Raw genomic sequence first — 25,022 nt, 5'->3', positions numbered from 1 at the left:
TGGAGGGCTCAATTGAGCTTGGGGAATCCAAATTTAATGGGACTTTTTGCACACACATCTTTCCCTTAATTAGGTTGAGTAGCCCACATACAAAAAACCAACTCATATGTACTAAAAAATCTCAAAATCCTCAAGAATCCAGTGACTGGTAAATTGGATGTTGCCGCTGACTCAGTGTTTCATTAGTCATAAGATTTGAGTCATAGACTCCTTGTTGCACTAGTGAAGAGTCCCTAAGAGGGATTTTACTCATTCAACGCGCAGGCTGAACGAATGTTGTGTTTAACCAGTCGACAAAGAACGACCGAATTCATGCAATACAGTCGATTTTAAGGTGAACCCTTCTAGCCAAGGGTTAGCTTATGATTGCTATTGATGCCCCCAAAGTTTGGAGATGAATGGTTGGGAGAATGAGAAATGTTATGAAATTTGGGCCACAAGAGTATGAAGAGGATAAGCTTGTGATTAGTGACTAAAATTAGGTGATTAATGAAGAGATTAGACTAATGTGAGCTAAGACTAAGCTAATGAGAAGCTCAAGGAGAGAGGGAAGGCTCTGATACCATGTTAAGATTCATGGTACCTCCTACAAAAAGCTAATTCGCCTAATGACACACTAAGTACATATACTAATCACACATGATTAACTTAAACCTACGATGGATGGTGCCTAAATGTACTCATAATGATGAGTGTATGCATTATACTCAAGCACAATTAAGTTATAAGATTAAGACTTGTACTCATAAAAAGAGGCTTGAGATGTGTGCAAGTGCTTGTACTTCCATTGCTTGAAAATGACCCCTTTTATATGGGTAGAGTACATCTTTGCTTGGTCCTTGCACGTGGGATAACCCCCTTTTGTCATATCGCTTCCTCCTCACCTACTCCTCTACATGTGCTCTCTATAGCACCACACTTCTCAACAGGGTACGCTTCAAGTTGGCTTACACTTTCCTCAAGTTACCCAGCCAAGGAATAGACCAAGTCGCTCATTATAGTGGAAGGCACCAATTGGTGGGGAAGGAGTAAGGATTCTGTGGGGAAGGACTCAAAGTTTCTACAGTACCTCTGAATATTCTCTCTCGTGGAAGTTTTTACTTTTACCAACCTCTTAGCCCTCTCTATTATCTCATCCTCCGTCCACTTTGAGGAGGAGGAGGAGCTCAGGGCTTCTCCTAGCTCGGGGTGCTTCAACAGAAAGATCTCCGTCTCTTGGGCCTCCTCTTTTGTGAGCAATTCCTTAGAGCCTCTTAGGTCTACCACCACACTATGCTTCGAGTCATCTGTTTCTATGGGATCCCAAAAAACATCCCATAATCCAACTCGTACACAGCATGGGATTTTCCTCCACGACAGTCTTCTCATGTGGATTCCCGTTTTCAAGAAAATGATCAAAAAGATCAACGAGACTGATAGGTTCGACGAGGTGGAGCTTCTCTCCATTGTACTCCCCTCCCTTGAGGTCCTGCTTTCTGTCAATTCTTTTTCTCTCCCACTTCTCATGTATAAGTGTTCATCTAGTCCACAATTTCTTCCAACGATGAACTATGGGCCTGATGGTGCATGTGACTACCTCGAAGGGAACAAGAAGTGGGTTAACCATCTAATATAGTAGATGGGGATACACAAAAAGGCAAAGAGTAGTAATAGGGAGAGCACATAATGGCTCCTATATGAAAGGGTGGTTGTTAGGGGATGGAGGGAGATTAGGTTTTGCATTCCAACAGAATTCTAACGCCAAGGAAGTTATGACTGTCTAGAGATAACAGAACCTTTCTTTGTCAGCCCTGCGGGTGAGGAAGAGGAGTGCATCATTTTCTAGGGTTAGAGGAATTCCCACTCTAACATCCATCATCTGATCCACGAGATACATAAGGATGTGCAGGCAACCATGTCTACTTCCTCTAGCTGTAGCCGTTATGGGGCAAGATTGCACCTAATACCTCCTTGATGGCCTTTCTGAAGTCCCTTCTCGGGTTGGCTATAGTGGCAAATTGACTCCCTCCATTAGGTATCATCCTCAAGTACCCCTCTGAATCCTTATATAAGAGGTGGCAAATAGTTGTTGGACGACGGGACACTTTCTCAAGAAGTAATAGGTGCTTATAAAGAGGAAGAAGAGCATATAGCAAACCCTAACAATCTGATTGGAGGATCTGATTATAAGGTCAAGATAGAAAGCCCCGTGAGGGAATGCTCTCCACGCTCAGGGCGGCTCTTTCCTCCTTGAGGACCTGTAGAATACAGGCTTAGTAGAGTGTTATCCATGTTCACTATTCCTACTTCCGGCGAGCAGGGTCTCCACACCCACTTCCATGGAGTCAGTAATTCCCGTCAAGGCCCTCTGATAATAGAGGTGGCACCCCATTGTGAGCAAGTCGCTTAAGGCAGCATAATCAGTATAACAGAGGGGTATTTTTTCCCAGGGATCTTCTCCCTTATCGTTCTATTAATTATTATTGGCCGAAAACCCGACGCAGAAAGTCGGCGCTATTGCCCTTTTCTTTTGGCTCCAGAGAAAGCCTTTTTTTACAGAGCACATGGCCAATTTCACGTAACAAATTGGATTGTAGGCTTGTGCCACTTCATGCCTGACGACTGCAGAGGCAGGAGAACCCCGTCCCCCAGCCAATGATTGGTGAAGGAATAAGCAAAATTCCGCAAATTGGTCCACCTCAGAACCTCGAAATCCATCAGTAAACGATCAATTGGCATATATATATATATATATATATATATATATATATATATATATATGATATAGGTCTTGTTTACCTCCTAAATTTGATCGATTAGACTGCGCTCACTAAAGAGAACATATAGTGGGGACCCTGCACGTTGAAGGTGGATTCTAATCAGCGGATCTTAGGGGGATATTGATATTGGGTTGACTTTCCCTTTCTCTAGAATGTTATTTTCTTGTGGACCTAAATCCTTTATTTGGATCTTAGGGGATATTGAAATTGGGTTGACTTTCCCTCTCACTAGAATGTTATTTCCTTGTGGACTTAAATCCTTTATTTGCTCCATAGCGGATGCCCCTTAGAGCGAATAGAATTCTCCAGCATGTCACCGAATGAGTAGCAGTTAAGGGCCTCTATCCCATGGGATTCTGCATATTCCATGCATGACTCATAAAGAAAACCTGGCAAGGGGATCTTCTTGGCCCCTAAGGGGAGCTCGTGGCCCAAGCAATACCTAACCTTGGCCGACATCGACCCCATTATTCTTGAGCTATCGAAATTATTCTCACATGTATCATTCATCTCTTCTATGTATTGTCCTATCCAAGCCCACTCTGCTAGTATGGATAAGGCCCAATTGTGACCAACCCACTCACGTCCTCCTTAAGCTTATCCAAGAGATTAGGGTCTCCCCAAGTAGTCACCCGAGGTGTAAGCAGGTAAAGGAATCGGCACCTAAACCCACTAGTCGTGTCTTGAGCCTCCCATATAAGCACTGCACATTATTTACCTTAGAGGGAATGTCAAATAACGTTAGCATATATTTATCTTGGATAGCCCTCATCTCAAAGCGATGATTTAGCAGAGCACCAAAGCACATCTAAGGTAGCCAATGTCATTAACATAACCAAGCTTATGACTTGTGTAATGCCATAGTCAAAACCAAGCTTACGACTTGTATAATGCCGGTAGTGTATACATCGACTAGAATATTAGCCTAAACTAGTTTTTGGGCCCACTCGGACATTACCGAGCATTGTACATATGAGTCTTGTATATAAAACATATGACTAATGAGAAAACACATAATCCCATTCTCAGAATTGAGTTTGAATTTCTTGCTCTTGTGATTGAAGTTTGCTTATATGCTTTCTCTTCTTTGTTGCATGCATGCTTAAGGATTGTGTGGGTGCGTGATGGTGTGTTGATGCTAGTTCTCTTCTTTGTTGCATTTATGCTTAAGAATTGTGTGGGTGAGTGATGGTGTGTTGATGCTAGTTCTCTTCTCCCTCTCTCCTTCTCTCCTATGCTCTCACTCACCAAGGCATCGAAGTAGAGGGTTGAGCTTTCCATAGCTCTCTTTCTCTTTGCTCCCCACCCATTTGCTAAGCTCCCTTGTAGTGGCAACAAGAGAGACAAGGTTGAGGACCCTAGCTCTCCACAAGGCATGGTTGTTCTACCAAGAGTGGCTAGAGGTGCAAGCCAGTAAGACCCTTGCATTCTTCCTCTTCTTCTCTCTATCTTGCAAGGCTCTCAAGTGTTCCCAAATCAGTGAACATTCTTGAAAAGATGCGTAGTATGGAAGAACTTCATTACTCTTCTAATTCTAATCTTTAATTTAATTCTGTGTGATTCATTACTCTCCACTTCTACTGGATTTACTACTCTCCACTTCTATAGGATTTAGTTATGCAATCTACTCTGTATCTATTAACTTTCGTATTAGTTGCATTCCGTAATTTGGTATAAGACACACCAACTAATCCAATGTGATTTAACTGCCTCAAATATTCCCACATATTTTAATCTGTACTAGAGTTTTTTTCATAGTTTTCGAACTTACCTTTTCTCACATTTTTTTGTCCAGGGTTTTGATTTGTACTTGACTCAAGTTTCTCGCTTCCACTTTCTTCTGTGCGACTTATGTTTCCCTATGGTGTCCATCTCATATGCAACTGAATTCCCTTTATACAACTTTTCCGCCTTCTTCCAACCTTGGTACCTCCTTCCATCATGTTGGTAGGTGCTTCTAGCCCATTCTAACATTGTTGTGCACCACTCACTCTCCCCAATAGCGTCAAAATTACTTGTCGTACCCGCATCCTGTTATTGAATAATTGGAACATCCTCCAAACATTTTCATGCTACCTTGATTTGGGAAGGAACCTGATGGTCTGATTTTGGACCGCCCCTGTGCTTCCTGCACTAATTCGGCAAACTATTTCCACCCAATCTACGGGCCTCTCATTTGCCCTCGGCACTTTGATCCTCTTCCTTGATCACAGGACCTTTTGACCATGTGACAGCCCATGGTGGAGGCTCCTCCAAGGCTCAATGTGCACCATGTTGATTGCCAAAGGCAGGGCGCAAAGTAGACCCCTCTGCTTGTTTTTGCTACAACTCTTGCTAAAGCTGCTGCGAGGCTAGACGTTCTATCTTTTGGTGCTGCTAACTAGAGAGTCTTAGAGTAGTAACATGGAAAAGATCCACCAATAATACCGCCCAGGCCCACCCCTTCCATAAGGACAATAAGGTGGTGCACACTCATATTTACTGGATTCATACTTGTGTCGTGTTGGGTCTACAGCTCGGTGTGCGAGTGATGAATATGACCTTTTACGTTGGCAAGCCTCACTTGCAGGTGAAAGCTTGCATTCCTTGCATTCCTCCTTAGTATGACCTTGATTGGAACACTTGGTACACCAGACATCAGGTCAGACTCGAGATATAGTTTCTCTTGCACTTACCCCATAACTTTGCCAATACTACCAATAGTTGATCTTCAACTTTCTTAATCAGCTCCTCGCTCTTCCTCTTCAGTTGTGCTTTGATTATGCAAATCAGAGTCGTCATCCAAAGTGTGATCTCATCCTGGTCAGAATCTAAGGAGTAATCTTCCTGCTTTTTCTTCCCCTTCTTAAAGGTCTTCCCTATCAAACTATGAGACTGTCTAGTAGCCTCTACTAACCCATCAAAATCACCGACTGTTAAATTCATAAAGGCCACAACAAGTTTCATCTTTTTTCATGTAGACCACGAACAAACCATTCTCCATAAGACTTTAGTTGGTTGATCTACCAACTGATTTGCCACATCCACTCTACTTCGCAAGGTATAGAATTCAGTTGCATAGTCTTTTAAGTCAAAAAATGATTAGTAGTATACTAAGCATACCAACAATTGGTGGCATGGTCATCAAAAGTGTCACTAAAGACGGAGCATTGAAACTTGGCAAGAGTTATAAATGAGCTGTATCTCTCTACAAAAAAGGTATACTCTGAGATGCTAAAGGCATTAGGCATGGCTGAGTGCAAAGTACTTATGACATCTATAGAGGCTGGGATAGCTTTCTATGAAGGATGCTTCACCACCAAACAGATGAGACTTGTAGACTTATCTTGAAACTTGACAAGAGTTACAAAAGACCTTTATCTCTCAACAAAGTATGCTTAGAGATGCTATTGGGCATGGCTGAGTGCGAAGTAGTTATGACATCTATGGAGGTTGGGACAAAGCTTTCTATGAAGAATGCTTCACCACTAGTAGATGCGACCTTGTAGATTTATGAGTCTCGGACACGACTCCTCAATTGTAACCTTTCACAAACTATTTAAGAGAGGCCTTGACATCAATACAATCATCTTGCTTTCGACTCTCGACTTTGTTTAGTCAAATGTTTTAATCATGTTTAATTACATACTTAAGACTGGGGATACCCTTCATATCATCACTCCCACCGCTCCGCACACATTCTTGTTTGTAAGACTACAGGTGATGGTTCCGAGATTTCCAAATCGATACCGCAAGGCTATTCTCTTACACAATGTTTCATTTTATGCAACGTTGTAAAAAAGAAACACTTTTAACATATAGTAATTTTTTAATTGAGAGAAGGTTGCATTCCCCTACACTTTAAATTTAAAGAGAGAACTCTCTCCACCATTCCTTGTGTATGCTCTTTTTTCTTTTTTTCCTCTTTTGCTTTTTCTACTCACACACATGGACAAAAAAAAGTGTTCAATATGACTAACTTAATCAAAGACTAATGTTGGTCCTCTATATTCAACGATCGAAGCATACCTTAATCTTTGCAATTAGTTTCAAAATTCTAACAGATGCATTTTTAGCATTCTTGTTTTCAAGATCGAAATCAATTTTTCTATCTATAGCCTTCCATAAACTCATGTATGTTTTTTTTTAGCCATATGTTTTTTTTTTTTAGTCATTGTGTTAAAGTCTCTTGGAATATGGATCGATAAACAAAGGGTTGAGTGATTTACGGACATAATGTGATTAAGCACCAAAGCTTTATTTCATCCCTTGTAGTGTACATTTTAAATACACACAAGGAGCCAAAAGATTCTAGTTGAGGATGAGAACGTTATGCTTCCTCTCAAATAACGAAAATTTTAAGAAAGCGGCTTCTTAATATTGCTTGTCATATGCAATGCAAGAAAGAAACATTTCTTAGTTACTAATTTGCTAAGATAAATTAGTTCTAGAAGTTTCGATGAACCAATTGCTTCGGTATATTGTAAGAAAGATTCAAGAGGTCGCACCATGAAAATCCACAAACACAATCATCGAATCTGGCCTGCTCACACCACCCAAGTGCACTATCAGTCTCACACCAAAATCACCTCCAACCATATAAACGTGCAACCTTCGCTTCACCCACAAAAGCTATAAATCCTCGTTGTTTGTGTATATTCATCCGCAACCAGACTGTCTTTACCACGTCTCCAGAGGTAAAGGAAACAGCATGGCAAAGCACATGTAGTCCCAGGAATACTGCTCCAAAAAAAATGAGTCTTGATTACATGAAAATCCACCTGAGTGTAGATTACACTGCTTCCCATCACATACTCTGCTTTGCACATGTCAAGGACGAACACAAGCATGTACCACATGCTTGTCGTCTCATACACCATGATGACATATATACTGGCTTTGTGCAGACTCCATTCTATAATGCTACATTCCCCCATTAGCGAGGGCTAAGTCGTGTCAGACAGCATACGTTCCTTTTCTCCTGAAGATTTCGAGTCAACAGAAACCTCAATCTTTTCTAGATGAGCTCCGGTATAGTCAGTTTCTTTATTGAGGCTTACATAGCCTGGCTTCAAATTGTAAAATTCAGTAACTCCAGGTGACATCTCTTGGTTTGATTCCAACTGTGCTTCCATTTGTGCTTTGTCCCGGTCTTTCGGGTAGGTCCAGTAAAGGAGGGAGTACAGAAGGCAACAAAGTGTGTATGGGATTCCGAAGGCCGCATACAGAGCCTTAGCTAAGGCTGCTGCATTGTGTGTATCCGAAACCACACCTACATCATCACTTCCATGAGATGATGAAGAAACATAGCCAAAGACATGTTCTGCAAGCACACCAACTATAGGAGGTGCAAAGGATGCTAAAACTGACTCAAACGATCGATCAAGGGCATAAATGGTTGTCCGTGATTTCTCCGGTACAATTTCAGCAAATATGGGACTGCATAAACGTTACATTGTCAGTACAAGCCTGCAACTTTGTTTTCCAAACACATTTTGGTTACTAGAGATGAAAAGAAAAGAGCATACATTTCTTTTGAAAATTTACGATTCCATTTCCTTTCCCTTACACATGGCGCAACTTACAAGGTCCTGACCATCAAGGCAACTACACAATTATGGTAGTGCTACGTGTGAACAAGACCTAACCAAGGGCACCTTTTCCCATGTGGTTTTTCCCCTTGGATATCCACACTCTATCTATTGCTTTGTACTTTCATATTATTATGATGGATGGATATATGTGGATGGTGTACTCCACCTCTACTAATTCTCACTCTCACCTTTTGTGTACTCTGTCTTCCTCCATCTCTGTTTTGGTTGTGAGCTGAAAACCTGACACACTCTCTTTCTCTCTTGCTGTGGACCTCACCAGAGCTTGGTGCAGGTTTGTCCTTATAGCTCCCTGTCCAAAGCCATCCTAGCGTTCCCCTTGATCAAGTCTTCCTCATGAAACTTGTCACAGCATCAAGCCTTAGGTGCATGTGTCATATATATATATATATACATAGATAAATCCAGGAACATGCCCAAATTCACCTTTTAGGATCAACTCCATTATGCATAGTATGGACTAGATACTACTGAAGCCATGTCCAAATTCACCTTTTAGGATCAACTCCATTATGCATAGTATGGACTAGATACTACTGAAGCCATGTACATGGATTTTGTGAGAAACAGGCTACAAGAGCACCCCCGAGCCTGAGGCTATGCCAACACCACACCTGAATTCCTCATCGAAGCCTTGGTGTCCCATGCCACCATGACCCACCCTCTTCTAAGTGTAAGGCTTGAGCCAGAGCACGGCCTGATTCAATATCTGACTCCTTGGGTCTCCACCCCATTGGAGTGTCCATTAATGAACCAAATCCTCGCTCAGCTAGGTGAGGGTGTCCTTCACTTTATTCTGGCCCAGTAATCGGTAATATACTAAAACTCAATCGGCTTTCTCTCTCTACCCGCATTCATCTAGCCTCGTCATTTAGTTATGCCTTTTGGGGGCATAATAGAAAAAAGCAATGTATTGATTGCACACAGTAGAAATTCAAATCACTAGAAGCTCACCACGCTTAATTGGCAGTAACACACGAAGCCCAGGTGACCATGCTACAAGCCTAAAATATTATGAAAATGCAGCAATATAGACACTAGAGCCCCTATGTAAAGATCACCCTTCCTCAGGCATGGCAGCAATAACATAAAGTGGTTCTAATGAAACTTTTATTCACAATGTGGTGAGATCACCAGACATCAGTATCATCACTTAAGTTTTCTCTTTTTCCTTAAAGCAAAGCATGGGATAATGAGAAGATGATAGATACTTACCTGTTTGTCGCTGCTCCACACCATGACATCAAAAGACCCATGGTAAAAAACACAGCTCCATGTAGAAAAGCCGTAGATGGGTCATATGGCAGAAACAGCAATAGAATGGCTCCAAAAGGAATCCCAATGCCAGAGCTGAACTGTGCTAATATAATCCTTCCAGTGTTTGGTAAGTGCCTGGCAAAGATATCGCCCAACGACCCTCCACACAATCCTCCCAAAGAAAGAGACGCAGTAAACAAGCCTATGATGATAGCTGTGACTTTGTGTGAGAATCCAATCAGCTCTAGCCACATGGGAGCGAATGACATCGCCGCCCAGGGGAAGCTTCCCACTACACCTTGTGCAACAATTGCTAAAAATGTCGGTATTTTTATCACAGTTTTGGCTTCATACAGAGTTTCCTTGAGTGCTGAAGATGACATATTAACACTGTCATAGACTTTTTTCCCCTGCACCAAACTGAATCATCTGATTTAAGACCTCTCTTGCAAAGGGAAAGTGAGGAAAGACAAATACCATGTTACATGAAATTTCAGTTGTGTTGGGAATAATACTCAATTGCTTATAAATTAGTCACTGTCTAGTCAAGTCATTGATGTGACATCAGGTGCGGTTGAGAAGAGGTTTGAGATTATATACAATATGCTAGGTTTCCAGTCAGGATGTCCAAACACCATGTGTCCATGTGTCATGTTTCCTCGTTAAATGTCTATATAAGCATACTCAATCATCACATGGGTCATTTGAGTAAATGGTCAAGTGTCCTACGTGGGGTCATGAGATAAGGAGGCATAAGGGAAGTTACGCCTTGGCTCCTCTTCTTTTGAAAGTCAAATTCTCTCTCTCTCTCTCTCTCTCTCTCTCAGACTCATATTCCTTTCAACTAGTAATCAAGAGTCATGCTGTGTTGTTCTCACTATTAACGTGTAGCTCTCCTTATAGAAGTTACAACATGGTAGAAATAGACTAGCATCTATTCTCATAAATAAAAAATTCCTGAAAATAAATGCATGCAATTGGACTATGGTTTTTAACCATATAATATCCAATTTATCCAAGATCCCCCTCTCAATCGAATGCATTTTACAATAGCATCTTGACGGAATTCACATGACTACTTAAAAAGTGATTCCACATAAGAGAACCCTGCGCCTCAACCTCAGGAAGACAACAAAATTTGCAGTGTGAACACAGCTTGCATGGCCATGGTAATTTCTACATATGAATGATATTTAGAAAACCCGCAACCCCTGTGAAAAGTGCCATGAAATCACACATAGTAGGACACACACAAGAGTCCTAAACTGATGTCTGTATTATGTACAAGAAAGAAGTAATACAACTGAATCTCTAGTACGATAAACTGCAGCCCTGTGACCTCCTATACATTCTTGCTAGCACTTCGCTTGCATAGAAACATTGTAAAGTCTCCACAAACCTCGCCCAATGATGCTCTGACCTAGAACCGAAACCCTAACGAGATTTCATAGAACCAACATCGCACGCATCGCATGACCGTGATAGATTGTGACTAGCGACTCACCACCCAACCGTAGGTTCAATGCCTCGAACCACCCCCGAGCCTGAGGTCTGATTGCCCGGAGCCTGCTTGGTATCGACTGAACCTGGCATCCCATACCACTAGGCCGAACCACCCACCTTGTAGCTCCATGGCCATGAGGCCTTGCACGTGTAACATGCGGAAGCTTCAGGGGAGATCGGTAACTTCAATGCTCAGAAATCAGCACACTTTTCGCGACGGAATTAACGCACAAAACTGAATGAAGATGTGCAGAAAATAGAGAGAGAGAGGGAGAGAGGAGAGGACACAGTATTGGGTCCCGAATACCCTCTTCAGGGCCCCCACCACGAATGGTGTATTTGCTTTATTAGAATGATGCAAATCTGAAAAGAAAATACAAAAAACTTGACCTTTCTTGGCTGAGATAACTCTGCCCTTGACCTACAGTCCTTCACCCCTTTGCGTTAGCAAATCCTTGGCTGTCCTACCCCTTTGATTGCCTTAGCTCTTGGTGAATTATGAGATAATACGATGGATTTGGGCCCTTGGTATTTATACTCTTCAGATAAGGCAGTCGGCCAGCTATAATCCAAGCGGCTGTCTCTATTACTGCCCACGACTGGAATAAACAGCAATAAATGCTAGAAAATTCCAATTAAATGCTGCGCATGCTCTCCCTTGGCTGGCTAGCATTAGGCGCATGAGCACAAAGGGCTGGGCACTAATTGCCCATTGTTCTGAAGGCTGGGCAGCCTGTATGGGCTGCCCCCATACTTGCCCTACAATCCCCTAGGGCTGGATAACCAGTTGGTTACCCTTGCAAGAGCCCTGGGACTGTCCTAAAGCAATCCTATGGCCCTCCCATGGCTGGTGGGTACAGCCAGGGCCTTCCTGGCTCTCATGGGGGTGGTTTACCCTGTCCCCATGCCCACACAAGTCACAAAATCACTCACATCATTCCAAAGGGAAACTCACAGCGCGGACTGGCACTGTTTCATGTGCAGGACAATGCACACCTGACCTCGGACAACTGGGATGAAACCCTGGCTGACTCATCCCGGACTGAGCTCACATGGGACCAGTTTACCATCCCAAGTCCTGCACCTTCTCTATAGATATGTCTACGTGGCATCCAAGTGCGGGATGCACGTGACATCCCCTTCTGCTTAACTTGACGGAAGTTGCATAGCCTCCAACCAAATAATCCGTCAATAATGCCGAATAGTCGTCGAAAAACTCTTTGTCAAGCCATACCGCTTCGCAAACTTCGTGAGGAACTATTTGTGTCTTCGGCCTAAACCATGCTTGAAACGGTGCAAAAGGATCTGTTCTCGAACCATAACTTCTCTGCTTCATCAATAATGTCTGGTTCTGCCTTGTCTTTAACTTCTGAAGGGATAAGACCTGCAATAGGCTTTAACCAACTGACGTGAAACACATCGTGCATAGTCCAACTCGAAGGTAGCTTTAACTGCATGGAAACCTCATTGATCTTTTCTGGATGGGACAAGGTCCAAAGCTCCTGAAAGACAACTTTGGGCATCGCTTGCCCACCTGCTTCAACCTTTGCTTCATAATCCGAAGATAAACCCAATCCCCTTCCGAAAACTTCATATCCCTTCGGTCTTTATTGGCTTGTCGAGTGTAGGCCTCTTGCGCCATCCTGTCTTTCACTAACACTAAAATCTCCTGGTAAGACTCCGTCACTCTGTTCGCTTCAGGTACTGAAGACGAGGTCCTGGTGAACAACGACTGGAAAGGTCTTCCAAACACTGCCTCATATGGAGTCCTGCCAATAGCTAAAGAAAAAGAATCATTCAAAACAACTTGAACTAAAGGCAAGTAAGATCCCCACTTACCTTGCTGATCGTGGACATAACACTTCAGCACATCAAAGGCCAACTGGTTGTATATCTCTGTCTGGCCGTCCGTCTGTGGGTGGAATGCACTGGAAAAATTCAATTTAGTACCAAAGTTATCAAACAATGCCCTCCAAAAATGACAGGTACACTTAGCATCGCGGTCTGACACTATGGTCGTAGAAATCCCGCCAATCGGGTACCAATGCCGAATGAACAACTGGGCAACATCCTCGGCGGTCACATCACCAGGCTAATATGGCTTGTCTTGGGTATGCAAAACCCGTTATCCCTATTATTGGGAAGCTGAGGCTTCATGTGCAGGGTTATGTAGACAATGAGGAGTTCTTTATCATGCCACTTGATGGGTGTGATATTTTGTTGGGTATGCCATGGTGCCATAGAGTACATGCGGTGGTGGATACGTACAACAGGAAGATTAGTTTGACTCATAGAGGGAAAGAGCATATTTTGGATGTAAAGCTTAAAGGGGAATCTGTTCCTACTATATCAGCTTCGGCCATTTCATCAGTAATGAAAAAGCATCTTTCCGCGTACTTGGTTTTTGTAAAGGATGCAAAAGATGATGAGTCTAAATCTAATTTGTCTATGTTAAATAAAGACAGGACTGATTTCTTACGTGAGTTCCAAGATTGTTTTTCCAAGTCATTGCCAGGAAAACTTCCTCCGAAAAGACCTGAATATCATGCTATTGATCTAATTCCGGGGAGTACCCCACCAAATAGACCGCCTTACCGTGTTAGTGCAGCCCAACAAGAGGAAATTATGAGCCACGTACAGGAGTTGTTAAAAAAGGGGTTGATCCAACCTAGCTCATCACCCTTTTGCTCACCTGTGCTCTTAGTGCAAAAGAAAGATGGTTCTTGGCGCATGTGTATAGATTACAGGGCGCTAAACAAGAACACCATCAAGAATCGATTCCCTATTCCGAGGATCGATGACATATTGGACCGCTTACAGGGCTCCACAGTCTTTAGTCGGATCGACTTGAAAAGCGGATATCATCAAATACGCATTAGACCGGAGGATGTGCATAAGACAGCATTTCAGACCACTTTTGGGCTATATGAGTTCTTGGTTATATCCTTTGGTTTGACAAATGCTCCTGCCACATTTAACAGGATGATGGACAGGATTTTCCGGCCTCATAGAGCGTTTGTGGGCACATTCTTTGATGATATGATTGTACATTCACACACAGAGGAGGAGCATAGGAAGCATTTGGCCATTGTGTTTGAAGAACTCCGGAAGCATAGGTTGGTCATTAATGGCAAGAAGAGTGAGTTCTTCTTAGAAGAGATACACTTCTTGGGACACATCGTGTCTAAACATGTAGTCCGTATGGATCCTTCGAAAGTGGAAGCAATTCTCAATTGGCCAGATTTGAGGACCATGCATGATGCACGCAGCTTTTTGGGATTGTGTTCCTATTACAGGTGGTACATACGGTATTTTGCTGAGATTGCTTCGCCCCTTCATGCTTTAACTAAGAAGGAAACTCCGTTTCGATGGGCTGATCGGGAAATTGCAGCCTTTAAAAAGCTTAAAGAAAAGCTTACTTCGGATCCCGTATTGGTATTACCGGATCTCCGAAAGGCTTTTGTTGTCCAGTGTGATGCTTGTGGGAACAGCATTGGGACAGTTCTCATGCAGAAAGGACATGTGATAGCCTATGAGAGTCGTATATTACAGAATGCCGAGAAGCATTTACAAGTTTATGAGAAAGAGATGTTGACTGTAATTCATACTCTTTCTACATGGAAACACTATTTGCTTGGGGCTAATTTCACTGTGCAGACAGATCATCAGATCTTGCGTTATTTCCTCACGCAAACTAAACTTTCTGAGAAGCATATGAGATGAGCCAACTTTTTGTCTATGTTCCACTTTCAGATTGTACATGTGGAAGGTAAAAAGAATGTTGTGGCAAATGCTTTGTCACCAAGCCACAGGTCTCAGCAGTTTCACTTGCTTATCATCATGAGCCTGATGAGATGAAAGAGCAGTATGCCCACGATGAGGATTTTGGAAGGGTCTATGATCAGATATCTGAGGATCAGCGGCATGATCATTATACTCTCAGGGATGGCTTTTTGTCGATGCATGGTAGACTGTGTGTTACCAGGTAGTTACGACTCAACAGTTGAGACTTTCTTTTATTGGCCGACCTTGAGAAGAGATGTTGATGCTTTTGTTAGGCAATGCATCATATGTCAGAAGGTAAAGTTTGACCGTCAAAAGACACCAAGATTACTTCAGCCTTTACCTATTCCAGATAGACCATGGGAGAGCATTGCCATGGATTTTATATTTGATCTTCCGAGGACACAAATGGGGAATGATGGCATTTGGACTATCATATGCAAGTTCAGTAAGCAGGCTCATTTCATTCCCGTGCGTAAGACGATCAAAGTTGATCACATGGTGAAGTTGTTCATGGCGAACATCTTCAAGTATCATGGCATGCCTTCGTCTATCATCAGTGACCGTGGTCCACAGATGACGAGTTTATTTTGGAGAGGGTTGTTTGACAACATGGATACAACTCTCAAGTTTTCATCATCGTTTCATCCACAGACAGATGGTCAGTCAAAAGAGGCTAATTCCACAGTGTTAGCTCTTCTTAAGTGTTGTGTGTCAGAGCACAAGCAACAATGGGAAAAGTATCTTCCTTTGGTGGAGTTTGCTTATAACAACACCATCCATATCTCGACGGGCAAGGCGCCTTTTGAGATTGTGGAAGGAGGGAAGAAGGTACCACCTATTTTGCACACAAAGGATAAGATCTTTGAGGCTGACCAGTATGTGGAGAACATGGATGAAGCTTATCGGAGAGTTAAGTTGGCACTCCAGAAAACTCAACAAAAGCAAAAGAAAGTAGCAGACCGTCACAGACGTGCATTAGAGTTTGCATTAAGTGATTGGGTTCTTTTGCGATTTGAGAAAGCTAGGCTCAAAAAGATGAAGGGTAAAGAGCACTTATTCCCTAAGTTGAGCATGCGCTATTATAGACCTTTTCAGGTATTGGAAAAGATTGGTGAGGTGGCCTATCGTTTGAAGCTACCAAATTACTAGAGGATTCACAATGCATTTCATGTGAGTCTACTAAGACCTTTCCATGGGGATGTGCCTAAGGATGTATCAAATGAGGCTCAGCCGGAAGTTGAGGAACTTGATGAGGTTCTTATTCCAGAGCAGATACTGGCACATAAGGAAAGAAAGGTACGAGGTAAAGTTTCCCCCTTCTGTACTTGATCTCTCTGCCCCCCGTGCCACCCTCACTTCACAACTCACATCTATCCTCCAAAACTCAACTCACACTTATTATCCATCTGCCATTTGTTCCTCCGCTACAACATGAGTCAACCTCAAAATGGACGACACGATGACACTCGCAAAGCCACACGGCTTCACCTCCTTCCAGAGAGAGAAGATGAGTGGACCTCTACACATGAGATATAGAGGTCCTTCCACCGCCTTACCCCAAGGAAGAAGCATGCATTTTTGGCTCAACACTAGGACAAATCATATTGCCTCTTTCTAAGTGAGAATAGTTCCGACGCTTGGCACATCCTTGAGGAAAAGAAGCCTGACATACCTATCACAATGGGAATCTTATGCATGAGGACTTTATGATGTCCTTAACCAACCCCTACCTAACATATCACGTATCCCACACCCATCATCATCCACCCTCTTCACCGCATTGACCATCACAAAATCCCTATTAGAGCTTCACAAAGGTAAAGCTAGAGATCATGAGGATCTCTGTAAGGAGCACTTGGCAAAGGAGTGGAGAGCCTTGACTCCTATCCTAGCTCACCTCTTTAATAGGGCTCTTTGTGAAGGCCTCGTGCCCTCATGGACCAGCCATACCATAGTCCCTATTCAAGGGTATGAGACCCCTTGGACCCCAAATAACTATCATACTATCATGATTGGTAACACATTAGCCAAACTTTATGGGGCAGTTTTGGAGGTGCAGGTTAGTTCATGGACAGAGCGACACAAACTGAGAGCCACATGCCAAGCAGGCTTCAAGACGAATTGGATCACAATTCCACCCTTCATGAGGTAATTCCACCCTTCATGAGGTCATTGAGAAAGCGAGGGCATGGATGCAACGAGTCTATTGTTGCTTTTTCTAGAAAACCTTTGACTCATTCCCACAATCAAGGCTATTTGCCCACCTATAGGAGTTGCACTTTCCCTAGAGATGATATTGGGAGTAATGGCATCACATGAGTCAATGACGACCAAATGTGTGAGACCTAGGGGCATGTTAGGTAAGATATTCAGCACTATTGGGGTCAAACAAGGCCCCCCACTCTCTCCCACTATACATTAATGAGATCTTAGATTTCATGGATTCATTGGATGGCACAAGGTCGTGGCTTGCCCACGCAGTGATATGAAAGATTGGGTACTATGTTGTGATACCCACAAAGAAATGTTGCAAGAACTGTACAACACTGTGTATGGATAGCAAGCATAAAGGAGAAAAGAAGATCATTGCTGAATATTACCAGAAAAGGTAGTACATCACGTGGAGCAGCATGAGGGAGGTCCCATAGATGCTGCCTATCTCTCCAGAAGCTGAAAAGATAGATGAAAATGAGGCTGAGCCTAGCCACCTTTATATAGGTGGGAGAGGAGCTGGTCGGCCAATAGCAAATAAGAGGACTAGCCGACAATGCATAAAAAATCTGAAATGATGCCTAAAAATAGGCAAAAAAAATAGCAAAAAAATATGCAGTGCTTAGATGCATATGCAGGGCTTCAAATGAAGCCAGATACAAGCATGAATGTGCATGGGAAGTCCATCTAGGGATGACATAATTTCCAACACCTCCTCTTCAGCGCAAAATGGGTGGACCAACTCCGGCACGCTGCAAAAATCCTCCAAAGAGTTTGAAGAAACAACCTCCTCATAAAAGGCACAAAGCTCGCGAAAATATGGTACATCTGAATACCGAGAAGGTCTCCGGAAGAAGCCACGAGAAGATTAAGAAGATATCGAAGATGAAACACCAAGATCAATCTGGAGAGAGAATTCCTCAAGAGATGGAACCATAGATGGCTCCGAAAAATGTGGTACTTCCTCTGCATCTGCAAGTATCAGGACCGAAGTAGAATCCTCCTTTGAAGAAGAAGGAAATGAAACAACCACTGGAACAAACAGATCATCAATGATAACTGAATTTGCCAGGTTCGAAGTAGGAACAGGCTCCAAGATAGTGGGAGATGCCTCCTCTGAAACATAAGAAGGAGAAGCAACTACCAGAAGAGAAGCCACCAAAGTAGAAAGCTCCAGAATATGTGAGGATATCTCAACAAAATCATCCACCCGCTCTGTAGAAGAACCACTATCCTCCTCTGAAAGAGAGGAGAGAAAATCTGCAATAATAGCATTAGCATGGAACAACTCAAGAGAAGGAAGATACTCATCCAAAGGGATTAAAGGAACTGATAAGGTCTCTGTCAGAAACTCCTACAAATAATCCTCTTTTGCGGATAGGGCACTAACTTCTAAATCAGAAGTCTCTTGTGTGACCACCAGGCTGGACTCATCCTGCTCCTGTGAAGATGAAAGAACAAGGAGATCATAGACAGCAAGAAAAGCCATCTTAGCATGAGACTTCATACTCTTCTCTATCCTGGTGAAGTATTTGAGCCATCTGTCGTGGGTGAAGTATCTAAGCCATCGAAGGAGAACTCCTGCTTTGCTGTAGCTTTGCGGGAAGCAACCTGTCGGGCAAAACATTTGGCCCAAGTCGGCCACAAAACTCACAAGAATCCTTCATCCTAGAACCCTTGACGCTATTAGAATTATCAGAATGGTCATCATCAGAAGATGACTTGTGGTGACTTTTTGCTTGTTGTTGTTGCCACCACGTCCACCTTTGGTCTTGCCCTTGTCCTGGGTAACAAATGCAGATTCCAGCTTCCCTTTGCCTCTCATCAGGCACTTATCATGTAAGTAGCTCAAGACCTCAAAAGAGAGGAGAGGTTCACGAAAATATATGGTATCTTTGAAAGCATCAAAGGAAGAAGGAAGTTTACCTAGTAACTTGTGGACGGGATTATTGATAGCACTCCCAAATTCTTCAAGTTGTCGTTTAAGCCAAGAGAACTCCCCAATCTTCTCAGTGACATTGTCGGAATCACTGATCATCAACTTCTCAAGGTCTGCTTCCAACTTGGCAATCTCTACGGAAAAAACACAACCATACCTCCTCTGAATCTTAAGACATATATGTTGTGCGTTACTCCCAGAAGAGATGAATTGAGCATTAATGTTGGGAGTCATGCAATGTGTGATGATGAGGCGAGTACGAGCATCCAATTGTCCTCGGAACGCTCGATCCACCAACAAAGGTGTAGAGACATAAGTCCATACACCAGCACTCTCCAGAAGAAGTTTGGTATAATAGGACCGGGTATGATAATTGGTGGATGTCAACTTCATAGAATCACTGACTTGGGGAGGAGCATAGGATGGTAGAGAAGAAGGTAGATCCAGTGGAAGAGGAGAACCAAGAGAAGCGGTGGGGCGGGTAAATAGCAATGGATACAATAGAGAAGAAGAAGTAGTGGGTAAGGGCACAGGAATTTGGGTAGAGGGAATAGGTATCTATGTAGAGGACACCTGTGAACTATGAGTAGGGGAAGAGAAGAGAATCCCTGAGAGGGGAGAATGGTGATCTCCAGAGGCCATCACCACCAAGAGAAAGAAACGCAGCTCTATAGGAAGAAAAACGCAGCACTTGAGGCAGCCCCGCAGCTCCCCAGTAAAATGCAAGTTACAGATGAAGAAACGCAGCAACAAGTGAACAGCTCCTATATGCTGTAAACAGTCAACAGCAGCATGGGAAAAGAAACGCAGGTCCCTATAGATGTTTCCCGCTCTGATACCATGAAAGAATGGGTACTATGCTGTGATACCCACAAAGAAATGCTGCAAGAACTGTACAACACTGTGTATGGACAGCAAGCATAAAGGAGAAAAGAAGATCCCTGCTGAATATCACCAGAAAAGGTAGTACATCACATGGAGCAGCATGAGGGAGGTCCTGTAGATGCTGCCTATTACTGTAGAAGCTGAAAAAATAGATGAAAATGAGGCTAAGCCTAGCCACCTTTATATAGGTGGGAGAGGAGCTGGTTGGCTAGTAGCAAATCAAAGGACTGGTTGACAATGCATAAAAAATCTGAAATGATGCCTAAAAATAGGCAAAAAATAGCAAAAAATATGTAGTGCCTAGATGCATTTGCAGGGCTTCAAATGGAGCCAGATACAAGCATGAATGTGCATGGGAAAGTCCATCTGGGGATAAAATAATTTCCAACATGATACCCATCCTTTTGTATGCAAATAATATTGTGCTCGTAATCAGACTCAACCAAGGACTTCCAAAAACAATTGGGCGCACTTCAAACATTTTGCAAGGAGAGGGATCTCACAGCGAAGCCTAGCAAGACCAAGATCATGCTCTTTAACACCTATTGGCAGACATGCATTTTCATTCAAATGCGAGGCGGTAGAGATCATCACCTCCTATGAATACTTGGGTGTGTGACTTTAACATAGCATATCCTTACCTTATGCCCACCAGCAGCAGAGGCACATTTCCAAAAAACCAACACGAAAAGCTGGCTCTTTGACACACTAATCCAACTACCATGAATATGGAGCTTCTTTCTCGAGACCAAGCTTGGGAAAGCAAGATTGGAGGATCCAATGCAATTGAAGTAAAAGAATGCAAAATTAGCCAAAGTTAGAGTAGGTTGCAAAGAAGGCAAATGGGCAGTTTAATGGGAGGGTAAGGCTCTCAATGAATATTTTCGCAAACAAAAACCAAAATAAAACCAAATTTTTTAGGATAACTCTTGTTAAGTATTAATAGTGATTAATGTAGGAATAGAGAAGTGCTAGGTGGTTGTGTAAAGTAGCATTGTATGTAGACTTTAAATAAAGCAATTCCGATGTGTGTGAACAACTGCTAGAATGCATAAGACTTTTTTGTAGGAATAGCCTCTTAGAAGACATGTGGTGGCATCAGATTTACCATATGTCGTGGCATCATATCTGGCATATATGGTGGCATCATATTTAGCATATGTGGTGGCATCATATTTAGCTTATGCTTTAGAATATATAAAGGAGTCTCTCCTATAAAAAAGGACCTATGTCTATAATGAATTTATGCTTTCCACTACTCTTGTACTCCCTCAATCCCTATGCCTCGTGCTAATTATCTTGTTGATCATCATCTCTCGCTTTTCTCCCCACTAGCTGTGTGTTTGCACTCTATGCATTTGTCAACAATTCTGATTAGTAGGACTTTCTTTTTTGAGTGTTTTCTTTTGTAGACGATAAATCTGGCTCGAGACCTTCATAGGTCGTTTTGGCCTTATGCAAACATTAATATGATTCAATATACTATTTATTCGTTCATTCGTTTATTTTTATTAATTCACTTATTCTTTACTAATTTGTTAATTTGTTGTGAATTTACTTTTAATTTGTTTTTTTTCTTTTGTTTTTATTAAATAGATAGGTTTTTTTTTGGGAACTGCCAGTGCTTGTAAGTGCCCTATACATCAAAAAATGCTAGACTAGAATGTGGGCGAGTCTTACTTTGCATCTTCCTTGAAGCGAGGGTCGATAGCGAATCGATGGACTAAAAATGCCACGAGAACACTTATACCAGCAATGAGGTGGAAAGAGGCACGCCATCCAGCTAGACCAAACACCGTGGTGCCGGCCAGAAGAACCGAGAAGACATTTCCAAAAATTCCTCCCAGGTTTCCAGTGAACTGAAGCCAGCCAAAAGCAAGGCCTCGTTTATCCGGATCAGTGACATCTGCAACCAAGGATTGAATGGCAGGAATCACCATGGCGAGTCCAATCCCGTTGAGAGCTCTGGATATGGCTACCTTCACCAGCATAAAGCCAAAATTTAAGCCTATGAAGGAGCTTCGGAAAAAGGAAACTGTTTAGCCTAGCAAGGGAACATTACCTCTAAGAATGTGGAGGAAGCGCCTACACAGAAGGTTGCAATGGCCCACAGTATGGCGCCGAGGGCGATGACATTGGCGCGGTTGTGGTGCACGGACATGTAGGCAGCCAAAGGGAAGCACAGCATTTGCACGATGGACCGTAGTAATGTGAGGCTGCCGAGGCTAGTTGGACTCGCGTGCATGGTTACACCGATCTCCCGGTAAACACCCGGTAGGAGGGCCTCGTCGGCCCTCTCCATGATGCCTGCGAGGTTCACCACGAAGAGAGTTCTGAGCAGCTTGTTGTCCCAAGCGGCAGCCATGGCGACAAAGAGGCCCTGTTTAATTGGCCAGTTGATGTGATTAGCCATGTGGATGAAACCCTGGGAGATAGATCTGGAGATTTACTGAGCCATGTTATATTTTGCTGTGATCGGGCGGGGAGTAAGGTGTTGCTTCCGCTAGACGTCCAGAAGGAGAAGAAGGGGGACGAGCAGTCCAAGGTATGGTGGTTGCAAGGCCAGGGGAGATGCTGCCACAGAAGAAGAAGGAGGGCGAGGGCCCGAGCCAGAGCCAGAGAGATAGAGAGAGACAGAGAAGGCCTTGGGAGTATGCTCGAGCGCTTCAGCATCCCAGGCAAAGCAAGTGGCGTGCAGTGGGCTCCACCTTGAAAACTTTATTTACCACAATGCACACGATATATTTTCCCGCTGTTATGTGCATGGTAGGTACGAGGTATCTATCTGCACACGCAAAACCTGCACAACAATTTTCATCCCATGTGCATTTGCTCCGTTGCATAAGTATATAGATCAAAATTTAAAATGAGATGTTCACTTCATTGACACTTGGCACAAAGTTTTCGCTCCCATGTTCTAGCAGCGTGCTGGAGAAAGAACCTAGATTATGTAGAGACTGTTCCCACGCTGTGCGAATATTCTGGCTGGTGCGGGATTGGTGACATTGTGACTAGCCTGTCCCATCTACATGGTCACAATACCACCACCACCACCCCCACCACCACTAGAGAATCAGTGAAGTGATAGCTCATCGTTGTTTCCTAACAGTAGTGAAATTTCTCTACAACAAGTGGCGAGGGTCTTCTTTTTTTCGAGTTCTTTTTTACTTTTCTTGTGCATGGACCACCACAAGAAAAAGGTTGGAACAACTCAGTAGCCATCAAAATTGAATGATGTATAAGTGATAGTTTGTTGGTGTGCCTTTGTTGGATTGTCTTTGTTAACGGCAAGAAGAGATATGCTTAGAGAACAGCTTTTAAAAATATTTTAAATAAATAAATAAAAAGATAAATATTTTGTGGTGAGAAGAATATGGCTAGTGGGGGGTTAGTGGTATTGTGACTAGCCTTTCCCCACCTATATGGTCACAATACCACCACTACGAGTAGAGGATCAGTGAAGTGATAGCTATTCGTTGTTTCACTACAATGAAATTTCTCTGCACAAGTGGCGAAGTTTTTTTTGTGAGTTCTTTTTTACTTTGCCCGTGCATAGACCACCTCAAGAAAAGGCTAGAACAACTCAGTAGCCATCAAAATTTAAAGGTGTATAAGTCACTGTTTGTTGGCGTGCCTTTGTTGGATTGTGTTTGTAAAAGGCAATAAGAGATGTGCTTAGAGAACAACTTTTTAAAAATTAAATAAATAAATAAATAAAAAGATAAATATTTTATCAAATTAGAGTCCTTTTTCTTCCCTTTGTTTCTCTCTTGTTTTAGAGGATATCTATAATCTAAATAGGCTCCCCCTATTAGTTTTTCAAAAAAAATCTCTACGGTAGCAAATCTACCTTTTAAAGTAAAGGTCGTGAATCTACATATTAATCTCTAAAGTAGCCAATCTACATTTTGTGACCTCACCAATTTACCAACTTCTCTTACACAATAAAATAGAAACTTGAAATCACATCTCAAACAATATGCAATTTTTTCAAAAAGAATAGATTCTCAGAGAATAGCAATTACACTCTTTTCCATTCCAAGAATGAGAGTATTAACAATTATGGGAGTACAATTGCACCATAAGAACCTATGAGTTCAAATCACTTGTTTATCCCTAAGCTTAATCTCAATCTCATCCCACCTACATGCACCTCCAAAAAGGTTTTTTCATAGAGGAGACCTATCACATTCTCATTGTTTCTTCATAAGGGACCTACCACACTCTCACTGTCACTCTCACTCGCACCTTAACTTGAGCTAACCAATTTAGCTGACATCAAGTGCTTCAAGCCTACAAGTACCCATTCATGATGTTCAGTCCCTAATTCCATCAAAGATGTCTTCACATTAAGTCGTCATTGTATTATTAGTACATTTTTGCCATGTTGTAAGAGTCTTAAGGATGTCAACGCATCTTGGGCGTCAGGCTTTTATTGTGAGGGGACATACAAATAAGGCTGATCATATGTAAAGAGCTGGGACTAGCAAATGGGCACCCTCTTACTCCCAATCAGCTCACAAAATTACTTAAAAAGTATATAAGTTCCTCATGTCATAATAAGCTTCCCATTCATGAAATAGAATTAAGTGTTCTCTCTACTTTGTCTTACGTATGTGTAGGCATGTCATTGGTTTGCGAAGGCTATTGAGAAAAGCAATGTGTGAGGGTGCAACATGAATAGAGCAAGGGAAGGAACATACACATTAGAAACGGAATAGACTAAGGGTACATCGGCTAAGGTTGATTTGTATGGTCATTTTGTAAAAGGTGAAGTCACGGGTCAAAAAGGTAGCACATGGAAAGTGCAAGGGAGCACATATTGACACATAGATGGCACTAGGGCGCACACAAAGCATGGATTGGAGCCCTTCCCAAGGCTATAAATATGCCTTGATTAGTACAATAGGATATAATTATTATGTTATGTCTTAATTATTGTGTTAGTACTTGGTCTCTATCATAATCTTGGATTAGTATTTTTTCTTAGTCTTGCTTGCTATGAGGCTCCCTAGATCCATGTTTCTCAACATTGTATCAGGGCTGGCCATAGCAAGTGGTGTTATTTTGTCCTTTCAAACTCACTTTGTT

General features: G+C 42.5%; 1 protein-coding gene across 2 annotated transcripts; it reads right to left on the bottom strand.

Moving 5' to 3' along the window:
• Positions 1-7,482: 7,482 nt before the first annotated feature.
• Positions 7,483-22,625, bottom strand: LOC147624724 (uncharacterized). 2 transcript variants are annotated; one of them, XM_086819757.1, is made up of 4 exons: positions 21,994-22,625; positions 21,612-21,910; positions 9,566-10,027; positions 7,483-8,177 (listed from the first exon to the last, which is right to left on the bottom strand). In XM_086819757.1, the coding sequence occupies exons 1-4, from the start codon at positions 22,342-22,344 to the stop codon at positions 7,685-7,687; spliced, it is 1,605 nt and encodes a 534-aa protein (XP_086675883.1). In that variant the 5' UTR covers positions 22,345-22,625; the 3' UTR covers positions 7,483-7,684. The 2 variants fall into 2 exon arrangements, with proteins under 2 accessions (XP_086675883.1, XP_086675884.1); XM_086819758.1 differs by lacking the exon at positions 9,566-10,027 and having other exon boundaries at positions 21,994-22,620.
• Between the last annotated feature and the right edge of the window lie 2,397 nt (positions 22,626-25,022).

Source organism: Cibotium barometz, chromosome 25 (genome assembly GCF_041138505.1).
Source record: "Cibotium barometz isolate CiBa-2024 chromosome 25, ASM4113850v1, whole genome shotgun sequence".
In the NCBI taxonomy this organism is placed as follows: domain Eukaryota; kingdom Viridiplantae; phylum Streptophyta; class Polypodiopsida; order Cyatheales; family Cibotiaceae; genus Cibotium; species Cibotium barometz.
This window is presented reverse-complemented; position numbering and strand designations above follow the sequence as displayed.

What these genes read in the sequence shown, in the direction of transcription:
- LOC147624724 (XM_086819757.1), bottom strand. Translation starts at nt 22,344, where the DNA reads ATGGCTAATCACATCAACTGGCCAATTAAACAGGGCCTCTTTGTCGCC. An exon ending in CTTCCTCCACATTCTTAGAG is followed by an intron (nt 21,911 to 21,993) that starts GTAATGTTCCCT and finishes ATGCTGGTGAAG; the next exon opens with GTAGCCATATCCAGAGCTCT. An exon ending in CGCTTCAAGGAAGATGCAAA is followed by an intron (nt 10,028 to 21,611) that starts GTAAGACTCGCC and finishes CAGATGATTCAG; the next exon opens with TTTGGTGCAGGGGAAAAAAG.